This window comes from Sturnira hondurensis, unplaced genomic scaffold (assembly GCF_014824575.4).
Source record: "Sturnira hondurensis isolate 20B ecotype Veracruz unplaced genomic scaffold, ASM1482457v3 Scaffold0020787, whole genome shotgun sequence".
NCBI lineage: Eukaryota > Metazoa > Chordata > Mammalia > Chiroptera > Phyllostomidae > Sturnira > Sturnira hondurensis.
This window is the reverse complement of record NW_028093418.1, coordinates 660982-675178: the sequence shown is the minus strand read 5'-3', so window position 1 is coordinate 675178 and position 14197 is coordinate 660982. Positions and strand designations below refer to the sequence as shown.

General features: G+C 44.9%; 1 protein-coding gene across 1 annotated transcript in view; it reads right to left on the bottom strand.

Annotated features, from left to right (window-relative positions):
- Nucleotides 1-14197, bottom strand: part of WDR48 (WD repeat domain 48) — a 44864-nt gene that overhangs the window by 11461 nt on the left and 19206 nt on the right. The window contains exons 6-12 of the mRNA XM_037030616.1: nt 14070-14158; nt 13585-13686; nt 11228-11452; nt 8244-8318; nt 7231-7333; nt 6977-7074; nt 134-241 (exon numbers count right to left, since the gene is read on the bottom strand). Of these exons, the coding sequence (XP_036886511.1) occupies nt 134-241; nt 6977-7074; nt 7231-7333; nt 8244-8318; nt 11228-11452; nt 13585-13686; nt 14070-14158 (800 nt within the window). The remainder of the gene's footprint in view (nt 1-133; nt 242-6976; nt 7075-7230; nt 7334-8243; nt 8319-11227; nt 11453-13584; nt 13687-14069; nt 14159-14197) is intronic.

Genomic DNA, 14197 nt, shown 5'->3' with positions numbered 1-14197 from the left:
TTTGCAAGAAATAACATAATTTTTTCCTTTCACACTTAAAAACACAGGACTCTGTAACTAATGAAACTTAGTATTGAGCTATATTAAAAGTTTCCACAATGCCAAATTGCACAAATATCAGTTGCTAACTTACCCCTGTTTTTAAGTCTACTGAGAACCAATTTGGCACATAAACCATCTTAAATCTTTTCTTAATCTCATCTTCAAAATCCACTTTGCCCAGATCTTCCACTTTACATGCCTATGCATCAAAAAGAAAGTACAATACTTAACAATATTAACTGGCAAATTAAGTTGATTCTGATTTTCAGCTATTGAAAATTTTACACATTTTCACATTTGCCTAAATAAAATGGAGTCTAAAACACATTTTAAAATGAAGTGGTAAAACATTTTTATTTTAAATCATTTATCTTTAAATTTTAAATTAAAAACCACCTTACAAAATAGCCTCTCTTTTTGGAAACTGCAATTTAATTTTGTTGATACTGATTCTGATATAATATACTACCATTCTTCGCTGGAAGCAATGTCAAACAAAGAAAAAAATCTTCAAGAACAAACCACACTTATTAAACCCCTTAAGAGAACTCTGAAGCTACCTTCAGATAACAGCTAAGACATAGGCAGCTATTTTTAGTTTCTTGACCCTTCTAATCCTTCCTTATTTCCCAAACTTGTCCCGAACATCCTCTGGTGCCCTGAGCACTTCACTCCCGAACAGCCCATCTCAATCCCGGAGCGTGTATCAGAACGCTCCTTCCCACGCTTCACCCTGACAGCACTGACTCTTTCCTCGGGGTTCCAATTCTTCAGGCCTCTTCTCACAGGGTGGCTGTGCTGCTTCCCCAGCATCCCATGCCGCCTATGGCACAGAGACCACCACCCATCGCCTCTTTGTAAACATCCCACTGCTCTGAGGCCCATGTAACTGAGCTGCAGTAACCTGCACCCCTTTCCTCACTGCCGTCTAGCAGCCTCTGCGGTCACTCCCTAACTCACTAGAGACTTGAGCCCTGGTTCAATGACTTGCAATCCATCCTGAGGTATTGCTTTCATCCTGGACAACATCAGCAACCACATGGACAATCAAAGGACATGTGACCTCTCAACTCCTTGACAATGTTCCTACTATGAATGTACAATCTCCAACCACAGTTCACCCACGCGCTACCTGCGATCTCTCCTGCTTCAGAGTCAGTTCTCCACACCTTCATCTTTACTCTCCTCCTATCTTTGACCTCACTACCCTCAGCACATGACCCTGACCTCTACTCCTCAAAAAAACCCCCTTAACTTTCTGCTCCCATCTTTCCTGGTGCAAGGAAAGGGTGTCCCTTATTGCTATGCTCCGGATCCTCTCGCTTTCTGGGGACGTGTCCCACCATCTACCTTCTGTCTCTTTCAGCCTTTTCCCCTGGGCAGTAAACCATGTCCAGATTTCTCCCATCTGAAAAACAGCTGCACACCAAAAGAAAACCTTCGTTGGCCCCTTCATCCCTAAATCTTCTCCAGCCACTCCTTCACCGCAGCAAAGTAAAACTATGTCCAAGATTGCTGGCACTCAGATTCTGTTTCCTCACCTCCCAATCACTACTCAACCAACTCCGTCTGGCTTTGGCCTCGCTAAAAGGTTTAGATACTTAGGACTCGCTAGAGACTGTTCTCCCCAGACACCCATGTGCACGTTACATTCTGTACTCTGCGCGACATCTCAGCAGGCCAATGCTGCTAACCCTGAGCTCCTTTCCAAAACACTTCATCAATTCTTGAACTGCCACTGACTCTTGGTTTTCTTACACCTTTTATTATACTCTTTTGTGGCTTCCTCTTTTTCTAACAATTCCTGAAAGGGTGATGACTTGGTTCCGTTTCAGTACAGATGCATTCCATGGAAACTGGGACATCTTCCATGACTCCAACAGTAATCCATGGGCTGGCGGCTGGGACCCCCTCTCCCCAGCCCAGCTCTTTCATCTGTGCATTGGGCTCGACAGCTGTCTGCCCAGCAGACGCCTCTACTCGGATGTCCCACAGAAACGCACTGTCTTTCTCAGCATGTCCCTTTGCCCCAACAACCCATTTCCCCCCTTACATTCCTTGTATTACTTCCACTCAACAAGCTATCTACTCCAGAAACCCAGGATTCATCTTCCTTTCCTTAAGCATCACTCTTATCTATAGGCCTCTTGTTCTTACCCAGTCAAGTACCAGATGATATTTTACCTGTATTAGTGCAACTACTACTACTTCCTAACTACTATCTGCTAGCTGATATGATACATGCTTCTTTTTTAGGTATATTTTATTGATTATGCTATTACAGTTGTCCCATTTCTTTCTCCCCTTCTGCCCTGTACTCTCTCCTCCCTTAGTTTATGTCCATGGGTTGTACATGTAAGTTCTTTAGCTTCTCTATTTCCCACACTATTCTTACCCTCTGCCTGTCAATTTTGTACCTATCATTTATGTTTCTTATTCTCTGTACCTTTTCCCCATTCTCCCCCTCCACCTCCCCACTGATAACCCTCCATGTGATCTCCATTGCTGTGATTTTGTTCCTGTTCTAGTTGTTTGCTTAGTTTTTTTTTTTTAGGTTCAGTTGTTGATAGTTGTGAGTTTGTCATCATTTGACTGTTCATAGTTTTTTACCTTTTTCTTAGGTAAGTCCCTTTAACATTTCATATAATGAGGGCTTGGTGATGATGAACTCCTTTAACTTGACCTTATCTGGGAAGCATTTTATCTGCCCTTCCATTCTAAATGATAGCTTTGCTGGATAGAGCAATCTTGGATGTAGGTCATTGCCTTTCAATAATTTGAATACTTATTTCCAGCACCTTCTTGCCTGCAAGATTTCTTTTAAGAAATCAGCTGACAGTCTTATGGAAACTTCTTTGTAAGCAACTCTCTCCTTTTCTCTTGGTCCTTTCTTTTTAAAAAAATACTTTATTTATTTATTTTTAGAGAGAGGGGAAGGGAAGGAGAAAGTGGGAGAGAAACATCAATGTGTGGTTGCCTCTCATGTATCCCCTACTGGGGACCTGGCCTGCAACTCAGGCATGTGCCCTGACTGGGAATCAAACTGGCAACCCATTGCTCCACAGGCCCCTGCTCAATCCACTGAGCTACACCAGCCAGGGCTTCTCTTGCTCAAGATTCTCTCCTCATCTTTAATCTTGTGTAATGTAATTATATGTCTTGGTGTGTGTCTTCTTGGACTCAATTTTCTGGGGATTCTCCGAGCTTTCTGGACTTTGTGGAGATCTACTTCCTTTGCCAGATTGGGGAAGTTTACCTTCATTATTTGTTCAAATGAGTTTTCAATTTCTTGTTCTTGTCCTTCTCTTCCTGACACCCCTATAATTTGGAAATTGGAATGTTTAAAATTGTCCCAGAAGTTCCTAAGCCTCTCCTCACATTTTGAGTTCTTGTTTCTTCATTCTGTTTCACTGGATGTTTATTTCTTCCTTTTGGTCCAAATCATTGATTTAAGTCTTGGTTTCCTTCCCTTCGCTGTTCGTCCCTTGTATATTTCCCTTTATTTCACTTTGCATAGCCTTCACTTCTTCCTTCATTTTGCAACCATACACAACCAATTCTGTGAGCATCCTGACTACCAGTATTTCGAACTCTGCATCTGACAGGCTGGCTAGCTCCTCATTGCTTAGTTCTTTTTCTGGAGTTTTGATCTGTTCTTTCATTTGTGCAATATTTCTTTATCTCGGCTAAACTGTTACATTGCAGGGGTGGAGCCTTAGGTATCTGCCAGGGTGGGGCAACCCACATCGCTGCGTGGTGGTGCTGTCTGTGGTGGAGGGGCAGAGAGGGAACAGTGCTGACTGCCCGCCTGCTCAGCTTTTGCTCCACTTTCTGCCACTTCCCTCCCTTCCCACAAGCAAAACGTGCCCTTTCAGGTGCTGATTCCCAGGTGGGTTGGCTCGTCTACATTCTAGGACCCTGTGGGCCTCTCCAACAGATTCTCCTGTGAGACTGGGAGTTTCTCCCACTGCCACAGGCTTTTAACAGCCAGAGGTTTTGAGTCTTCAGTTTCCCTGCACTGGAACCCTGAGTTTCGGAGTCTGTCTTGCCTCCCAGTTGCTCCTCCTAGCTCATCCAAGCAAATGGGGGACGGGCCCATCAGCCAGTCCCCACCTTGCCCGTGTAGTCTGCCATCTTGCTGCACGTCCTCTCTGCTCAGCCTGCCTATCTCCACCCCTCCCTCCAGTCTGGATGAATGTGTAACTCCTCGGTGTCGGACTTCCATGCAGTTTCATTTTCTGGCAGTTCTGGTTGTTTTTGTTTTTAATTGGTTGTTGTCCTTCTTTTGGTTGTGTGAGGGAACAAAGCTCTTCTACCTAGGCCTCCAGCTTGGCCGGAACGAAGAATCTGAATTTTGATAAATACTTCTTGAACATCCCCTTACCACCACCAGGAAATAGGTGCCACCATATTTTAGGAATAAAGACAGAGGCTCAGAGAGGTTTAGCCTGTTCCAGAGATCCCTCTGTCTAGCAGCTGGCAGAGCCAAGATTAGAACGCAGTTCTGTCCGACTCTGGCCTCTGTTCCTAACTACTCCTGATTTCCCTTCTTTTATTTAATGTCATGTTCGTCACACCCAATCACTTGCTCTCTAAACTTCAAGGTCTAGTGTCTGGTGTGGGAAGCTGCTGGAGACACAGAAATGCCAATCATGGTAAATGCCAGCTCAGTGCCCCATCTAGGTAGAACCACCTTCCATTCAGACAGCAGGCCTCTACTAAGATGTTAGCTAATCAGGCCAAGAGAGGACATCAGACCCAAGAGGCAGAAAGTCAGTAAGTCAACCCGCAGAAACTAGCCAGCTTGATTAGACTGTGTTGGCTCTTCTGGAGAGCAGCAGGTGCTGGGCAGCATGCGGTGAGGCCTAGCCCTGGGGCGGGGAGAGCTGGGGCCGTGTGAGTGGTGGAGTATCCGAGTTCCTGCTGAAGAAGTCCCTGGGCTGCTCTGAATCCTCCCGTCTCTGCAGGACCCCACTCGGAAGCAAACATGAAGTTCTTGTCCCCTGATAAGCACCTCTCTGTTGTAGAGAAAAACCACTGGACTCGGGCAGCCTGCCGCAGTTAAGTTTTCCACTGAAGTAAGGCCTCTTGCTCTGAAGCTATGCTCACCAAGCAACTGATTTGCAATGTGACTCCCCACGCAGCTGCCCCACAGGGAGGGAAAGTGTTAGGCCACAGTTTCTATTCAGAGACAATCGCTTTCCCCAGAAAGAAACTTGTTTATCTCATTCTTTAGCTCCAGAAGTGAACTTAAGTGAATCTGTTTCTTACAGCCAAGAGCCTGCCCAAAACCCCAGATCTTTTCAATTCTTCCTTTATAATTTATCCAACGACCGTCTCTTCCTTCAGACTGCCCCAAATCATCATGCTTCAGACAACTACCTTCACGCTTCTTTCCATTACACATACCAGTACTGCTCTGAACATGGCATCTTCCTTTTCTAACCCAGCTAAGATCGGCCCTGGCTGCTGTGGCCCAGTGGGCTGAGTGCTGGCCTGCAAGCTGAAAGGTTGCTGGTTCGATTTCTCGGGGCACATGCCTGGGCTGTGGGCCAGGTTTCCCACTGGGGGTGCCCAAGAGTAGTCCACTGATGTTTCTCTCACAAATGTTTCTCCCTTTCTCCCTCTCTTCCCCTCTCTCTAAAAAAGAAATAAAATCTTAAAAAAACAAACCATCTAAGATTAAGATTCTTTAGGGAGTACAAAAGAAAGGCCAACTCTGGGGCCTGTAATGCAAGACTCTTTGGGAAATGACCTGAGTCTCATCTTTCATCCTTATACCCTTACGACTCCCTTGAACTCACCTAGTCTCCAATTGCAAACCTGCTCGCCTTGCTCTGAATAAGCAGGTACCTTCCCTCTTCTGTGCCTTTGTCCTTCACTCCCTCTTCCTAAAATGCCCTGCCATTATTCATCTGCTGGAATCCTTCAAGTCTCTGTTCAAACGTGTTTCCACCATGAAGCTCTCCCAATTCCTTTCCAGTTCTAAGGAACTGCCCTTGAGCATACGCGATCATATCCCGTGACCTGTTTGTTTATTTTTACCTACAAGGCTCTCACATTCCCCAACTCTTGTCCTGGTATCAGAAGGAATCATGGTACAGACTTTTCTGTTATCTGTGACTCTTAATACAATTCTCTGCTCACAATATTCACTCAAACCAGGAAATATCTGTTCAATGAAAATACCAACACCAGCAAGAAGGGGCATTTGTCAGAACATGAAAAGCAAACTTTTCAAGCTGCCTGTAAATTCTTCAGTGCTATTTAGAATGTGACTGAGCAGCTTACCACACCTCAACTATCCCAGAAGGTGCTGCTGTGACAGGCCCCACAGCGGTAACAGTGACAGCTGCAAGCCCTAGAAACGGGGGGAACGTACTCCGTGCCCTCCAGCAGTTCTCAGCCCAGAGTGACTCTGCATCCTTGCTCCTCTCTCTAGGCACCTGGCAACGTCTGGAGACATTCCAGGTTGTTACCACTGACTTAGGCAAGGAGAAGGTGGTTGCTGGCATGTGTCTAGTAGACAGAGGCTGGGGGTGCTGCAGACCACCCTACAACACACAGGACAGATCCCACACCCCTCACCTGCAGCAAAGGCTTATTGGCCCAAAATGACAACAGTGTCAAAGACAAGAAGCACTTGTACTGTATTCACTTTACCGTAAGGCAGCCTGTAACACAACTTGTTATATACTAAACAGAGAAAATGGCTCCATTCAAATTTCAGGTGTTTAAAAAGATAAACCCTAGCCTTATCCAATATTCACATAAGTAATATCCACCCACATAAAGTATTATTGAAACTAAATCTTAATTTATATATGTATTGTCTTAGGCTATATCCCACTCACATATTTCTATATATTTAACAATACAAAATAAATGGGATATATGTTCCAATAACCTATGTTTAATACAGAAAGATACTCACCTTCAATACATCCCAATATGCCACATTATTATTGGTATCTTTGGTTAATATATGTCTCTTATCGTTAAGAATGTGGCACTGAATAATACTAGCACCACCTACAGGAGAAAAATCCATACAGTTAGCAAAACAACCCTTCTATTTACTACATTTAAGTTAACAGTATAGCAACGACTGCTAACCGGTACGTAACAGAAGACAAACCACACCCGCCCCTAGGAGGAAGGACACACAGCACCTCCCCATTTCCTCACCTTTAATCACCTGGTCAGGCTGTGTACAAAGGGGTGTTATGGGGTTTGCACAGTCGTTGTCGTAATCTCCAGAGGCTCTAAAATTGTGAATTCCCTTCAGTGTCTGAAGGAACAAAATGCATTATTTGATCATCTTATGCTGTTTAAGCTTTACCAATCTATTTAAAGTGGCAAGAACAAAAAGAACAAACAAATGAGAAAAACCCAACAATAACTACATTAACCAAAAAATACAGAGTGCAAAGTATTATTATCTACCACAGTTAAAAAAACTGAAACAAATATTAAGAAGGGAATGTCTTTTTTGAGAGAACACCAGGCACTCTTCCAGATAGACTATGTATTTCTCAAACGGGAGCAAAGAAACTTAGAGAAGATGTGTAATGTTTGCTACAAGTACAGAGAAAGACCACTTGACTGCGTATTAACAGAAATAAATGTGTAAACACTTTCTCTTTTGTTATTCACAAACAGTCTGGTCAGAAAACTTAAAATCTTCTTAGTTAAGATTTAAGAATTAATAGTGCTTTTGATGACTTCTCTCTGATCCTCCTCTATTTCCACCCCATTCTTCATACTTTGAAGAAAAAGGAAATGAACTTGAAAGCACAATTTTCAGTTTCCCCCACGTTTAGAAAAACAGAAGTCTAATGAGCTTCCCTGCTGTGCTGGTACCCGGGCTGCCCATTCAAGTGCAGCTGCACACCAGAAGCTGCGCACCAGAAGCTGCGCACCAGAAGCCGCACTGATCTCCACCGGCTGTCCCAGGCTACAGTGCCTATGCCAAGCACATCAAATGTATTTCTTGGCTCCCGACAAACATGCCAGAAGCTTTATTTTGACTACTACCTTCACTTTTTTAAGACCTTTAGAATCCACCTGCATTCATCAGAGCTTTCGGATTTTTGCTGAGAACCAGTTTCATACTGAGCATTTAGACTGGTATCTGGCAGGTCTGTAATAACAAACCATGTGTTTCCAATCCTTTGCCAAGCGTACAATGGCTTACTTACCCACTTATTTACTGTAGATTTAGTTGTTGCCACCCAGATTGCAGGAGGGGGATCAGCTGATCTATCCAGCTCCATCTGAAAACAACACACAAAAATGCTGCTTTGGGAAATGTTGACCCGTGTGAGCTGCCAAGACTAGGTAGGTACACATTGCTAAATAACCCCTCCATTGAACATTTGTGTGTTTACTATGCCATGCAGGTGTGAAAGGCTAGGGGTCCAACAGATGAATGAGGGAGTCTGTGTGAAAGATATTCGTGGCCCTGCAAGGGTAGCAGGGCCGACTTCTCACCGAAACAGTGGCTGCACGTCAAAGTGTGGTGAGTTTGAGGGATCTAAATGGGGACAGTGCACAGGATGACTTATTGTAATTTTTTTGTTTTTGATGCTTTTGTTTTTACGTTCTTAATAACAAAGAAATGTGTTTTTAAAGATTTTATTTATTTATCTTTAGAGAGGAAAGGAAGGAGAGAAGGAGAGAAACATCTGTATGGTTGCCTCTCGTGAGTCCCCTGCTGGGAACTGGCCTGCAACCCAGGCATGTGTCCTAACTGGGAATTGAACTGCGATTGTGTGGTTCGCAGGCCTGTGCTCAATCCACTGAGCTACCCCAGCCAGGGCAAGAAATGTTTTTTAAATTAAAAAACAACACAGCAAAAGTGAAAAGCAACCCCAGATAACTGACCCTCAACTAAGGACAGTCAGTATACTTGTGAAGGGTTTACTGTGTGTCCTCTGGATGTCTTTAATCGTATTTTTTCCCATTACCTTTTATCCCCCTTATGTGCCCCTCCTGTCCTGCAACCCCCACACTGTTGTCCATGTCCATGAATCCTTTTTCCTTTTTGCTCAATCCCCCCGCCCCCTAACTCTGGATTTTTAAAATGCTAACTGTACAAAAGACACAAATGCCCATGTATTATGCCAACAGGATCACTCTACATTTGTCCATTCTTCTTCCTGCACCGGGATGTTCTTCCCGCAGGAATCCTCTTCAGTTCAAAGTGACGTCCCTTGTGATGTACAGTTATGCCTGCACTAAGTTCTTTTTCTCCACAGCCAAGGGATCCTGGCAGCTGCAGGACTCCCATGCACCCCCTGCCTGTCACCCCCTAGCCTGTTTCCTGCACACATGCCGTGCCTGTGCTTTCAGCCCCACCTCTCTTGCTTCTCTAAAGTACTATTGGTTTGTCCATTAGTGTGCCATCTATTTTGCTTTTAAAAAGATTTTATTTATTTATTTACAGAGCGGGGAAGGGAGGGAGAAAGGGAGGGAGAGAAACATCAATGTGTGGTGGCCTCCTACATGCCCCCAACTGGGGACCTGTGTAACCCAGGCATGAGCCCTGACTGGGAACCTAACCAGCGGCCCTGTGGTTCACAAAGCCAATGCTCAACCCACTGAGCCACATGAGCCAGGGCTGCGCAGTCTGTTTTAAAGAGGTGTGCTCCACCAGTTTTGTGTGAGCTCCTAGACTACAGGCATCCTCTCACCCCTCACCTGACCTCTATTCCCCTTCCCAGCCCTTCCTCTGATATTGTGGTCTGGGTTTCAGATGTCAATTCGTGTCAGATGATGGGAATTTGCTATTGTTTCTTTTCCCTGTTGTTTCCAGATGATTTCTGGGAGGAGGGGTAATGCTGTCTTTATGCCTCCATTTTATTATTTTTTAAAAATATATTTTATTGATTATACAATTACAGTTGTTCTATTCCCCCCTTCATTCCCCTCCACCTGCACACCCCCTCCCCCACCATCCCTTTAGTTTATGACCATGTGTCTCAAGTTCTTTAGATTCTATATTTCCCCTACTATTCTTGCCCTCCCCCTATTTTCTACCTATTGTTTATGCTATTTTCTGTACCTTCTCTCCACTTCTCCTCCTCCCACTCCCCTGTTGCTAACCCTCCATGTGTTCTTCATTTCTATGGTTCCACTCCTGATCTAGCTGTCCTCTTACTTTGCTTTTGTTTTAGGTGTGGTTGTTAATAACTGTGAGTTTGCTGTCCTTTCACTGTTAATATTTTTCATCTTCTTTTTCTTATATAAGTCCCTTTAGCATTTCATATAATAAGGGCTTGGTTATGATGAACTCCTTGAATTTGATCTTATCTGAGAAGCACTTTATCTGTCCTTCCATTCTAAATGAAAGCTTTGCTGGATAAAGCAATCTTGGATGTAGGTCTTTGGATTTCATGACTTGGAATACTTCTTTCCAGCCCCTTCTTGCCTGTAAGGTCTCTTTTGAGAAATCCACTGACAGTCTAATGGGAACTCCTTTGTAGGTGACTGTCCCCTTATCTCTTGCTGCTTCTAGGATTCTCTCCTTCATTTTAATCTTGGCTAAGGTAATTATGATGTGCCTTGGTGTGTTCCTCCTTTTATGCCTCCATTTTAAATCTGGAAATTTCCTCCCAGTTGTTTTAACGTGCAATTCTGTGGGTATCAGTGAGGCTGAACACTCTGTTGTAGGATGACTGGCCACGGTCAGTCATGGCCTCACTAGGCCTCACTTGCAGCAGGTGTCAGTACTGATGGCTCTCAAGCACCCTCACGCCCGTCCCAGGCCCCGGTCAGGACCACTGGGAGGCAGTAACGGCGTGCAGGACGCGCTAGCTCGCTCCCTCTTCTTCAGGAGTCCTCTTCCACAACCTCCCTCTGGAGGCAGGGGACACATTTCTGCTTGGCCACCCACTCACAGATACCTGAACTCCCCATACTCCTCCCCCAGCGACGTGTTCAGGAAGCCAGGGGTCTCAGGAGCAGTGTGAGTGCGGGGCGGCACCACTAGGATTCGCCACTGGGAGGGACAGGTGTCCCTAAGGGACCCAAGAAGCCTCCAGTTCTCTCTAGACGACTAACAAAAATGTTAAAATATCTTTTTCACAATCCCACAAATGACTCATGTTTTAATATAAACTTTGCTGTATTTGGCTAGCACACACACGACCCTAATTATAAAAAACTGAAGTATGCAATATACCTTGAGAACAGGTGCTTTTTCTTCACAGATCAGCACTCGAATGTCAGGGTTCCTTAGGTCTGTGCAGTAAATCTTCCGGTCCCTTCCTCCGGAATACACGTGTGTGAAGGCGTCATTGACTTGCAGAGCCCAAACGCCTTCGTCATGGACTCGGTATGTGGCTATACACCTCTGCTGACCAAGGGACCAAAGGCGGATGGTCCCATCTGAGCTGCCGGAAAGGCACTGGGAACAAAGAAAGTTAAGGTTAGAAACCTGTCTGGAAATTCCTGTTTTCCTGTGCTTTGCACTGGGCTTCTCCCCAGACTTCACACTGTCAAGCACACTTCTAACAACCTGTATTTCTGCCTCTGAAAAATGGCTTGGACCAGTAAAGCTGGTACCAATCAAAGCAACTGCAATGGTGACAGAGCTCAACCTTCAAGATTTGCTACTTAAAAACCTAACTCTACAACAAAGGAAGTGAGGCAACAGGTCGACACCCACAGGCTTCACTGGCCCATTGCGCATATTGTAAGTCCTTGAATTATGAGGCCCCAGGGACCCTGCACAGGAGCTTGCAGGGCAGCTCTGCAGGGGGCAATATAAACTGTGGCCCAGTAAACGGTCTCTTCTGTATCACAAGAGTCTGAGAATCACTAAGTAAAGGTCTCTCTCGCCCCTCTTCTTCCCAAATGGGTAGAGTTGTTTTGCTGGTCAATTCCCTGACGTACTGATAAAATTGCTGTGCTGTTGGCCATTAGATTTACATTTAGTCTACAGGGGTTGATAAGGAAAAGGGATGAAGGAGGAACTAGAGAAGAAATGATATCCACATAACTATGTACTCTAAGGCAAGCAGCTTTTAAAGAAGTACCCCATTACTGTCTCTGCTTATAGTAAATTAGCTGACTTCGGGTGGCATGCATTTGCTTGCTATTTAAATCATCTTGGGTGAAAGCACGTTCGTGAATGTACACTTGGAAACAAAGCATGGAGTGTAGTCGTCAGGAGGAGCTCTAGAAAGTCTGCCAGGCCCACAGTCCCCTTCGGGAAACCATCGTGTCTACAGCCCGTCCTGAAGGGCGGTCCTGTGGAAAGGACACGATCACGTGCAGCCTGGACAAAGCCAGGGGCGCAGGGCATGGGCAACCACCTCACGCGCAGCCTGGCCGCTATACAGCAAAACAGCGAGGAGCGGACTGCACTAGGCCTCCCGGTCTCACATGCAAGTGAGGCTGTGAAGGTCTCAAGAGCTCTAAAAACTGAGTGGGTTATAGACAGAAATGTACTCGTTACTTTTAATCTTCTCACCAACTACCCAAACTAAGTATCATGATCCCCACTTTGCAGATGAGCAAACTAAGGACCAGTAAAGCGAGTCCTCTCCCCCAGGCCACCGTACATTAACACTGAGCGCCTTCCACACTGCCAAAGACCTCATGGGCATCTTCAAGCCTTCTTTCGCCTGGTTCAGAAAAATGATTTCCTTTGTTTGGCTAGTTTTTCAAACCTTCCTTTCACCTTTGGAGACAGAAAGTTTTCTCCATCTCATGTGGGAGGCAATTCTCATGATGTAATTTCCACGGGAGTATTAGAATGACGGTGTTTCTCATCTGATCACCTTCCTACTCTCCGAAGCTTTCTAAGCCCATCACAGGCAAACTGTCCCATTAGCTGCGGACTTACCCCTGCCCCATGGAAACAACGGCCGGGGGAGGCAGGGGTACAGGGTAGTGGTGCGTTGTAACATAAATGGTGCTCAGTTTCTGGTTTTTACTGTCTATACGGGTAAACAATCATCTTTGCACCGCTACAGAATAAACAGAACTGTGATTTATAACGCACATATTATGTACCCTACAGAATACATGTTCAAACATTACCAAAACATTTTTCTTGGAAATGCTGACTCTAAGTATCTTGTTAGATAACTAAAGTCATATGCAGATTGTACCCACACAGTCAACTGGTAAGACCCGCCCCAAAGTCAGGCCCACCGTGAGGGGGCTGCCACCTGAGAGAAAGCATCCAACCCCAGTTGGTTCGTCTTTAGACAAGGAAACATTTTAAATGAGTTTAGCCTACACGTATCACAATTACTTTTACTCATCTGCATTAGCATTATTATGAGGAAATTCCGTTTGTCTTTTATTTTAAAGTGATGCAAATAGAGTAATTTCAAAATTGGGGTTATTACATGGACAATTTCGTATTTTGAGGACTTAAAACTAGTCCACGGTTCAGAGCGTGTGTGGCTTGGGTCAGACTGGCCCGCGCCGCGGTGCCCTGCGGGGAAGCTCTGCGGTTTGGTACCTCTGACGGCGCGCAGGGTCCTGCCCCTCGTGCCCCCCCGCCCCCCCCCGCCAGCTGTGTACCTGGGTGCCATCTCTGTTCAACAGCAGCGCTTTCACGTTGTCTGTGTGCCCTTTAAGCTTCATCAATTTTGCACAAGTTCTTGGATCCCACACTCTTAAAACCTGTAAATTTTAACAAAATATCACACAAACTGAGTATACACGTTCAAATTTAAATTAGAGATGGCTTTTATAAATCAAATGACAACCATTAAATTCTGAGAATGAAATACTGCTTCTGTCACAGGACACTGTCTAGGGCTCCCTTTTTAAGCAGCAGGAGGCCCCTTGAATGTCAAAAATGCAGCAGCCTTCCCCAGCCCGACTGCCCCCCTCCCCACACAGGACAGTAATTACGGTCATACTCGTATTTGCTCAAATAAAACCTTTCTTTTAGCATTCCACCCGGCAAACCACTGTCTATCTATTTAGTAATGACACAGATCAAATCATTTTGGTTTCCCTGCTTTCCAGTGTATTTTAACACTAGGTAAGCTCCCCCTTACCTTCTCAGTGGACCCTGATACAATGATTGTTCCCAGTTGATTCATTGCCAGGCTATAAATGGAATCTTTGTTCCCACTTAAAGAAGAAGCTATTAAGGATAAATGGAGCTGAATGTTAATAAAATCAT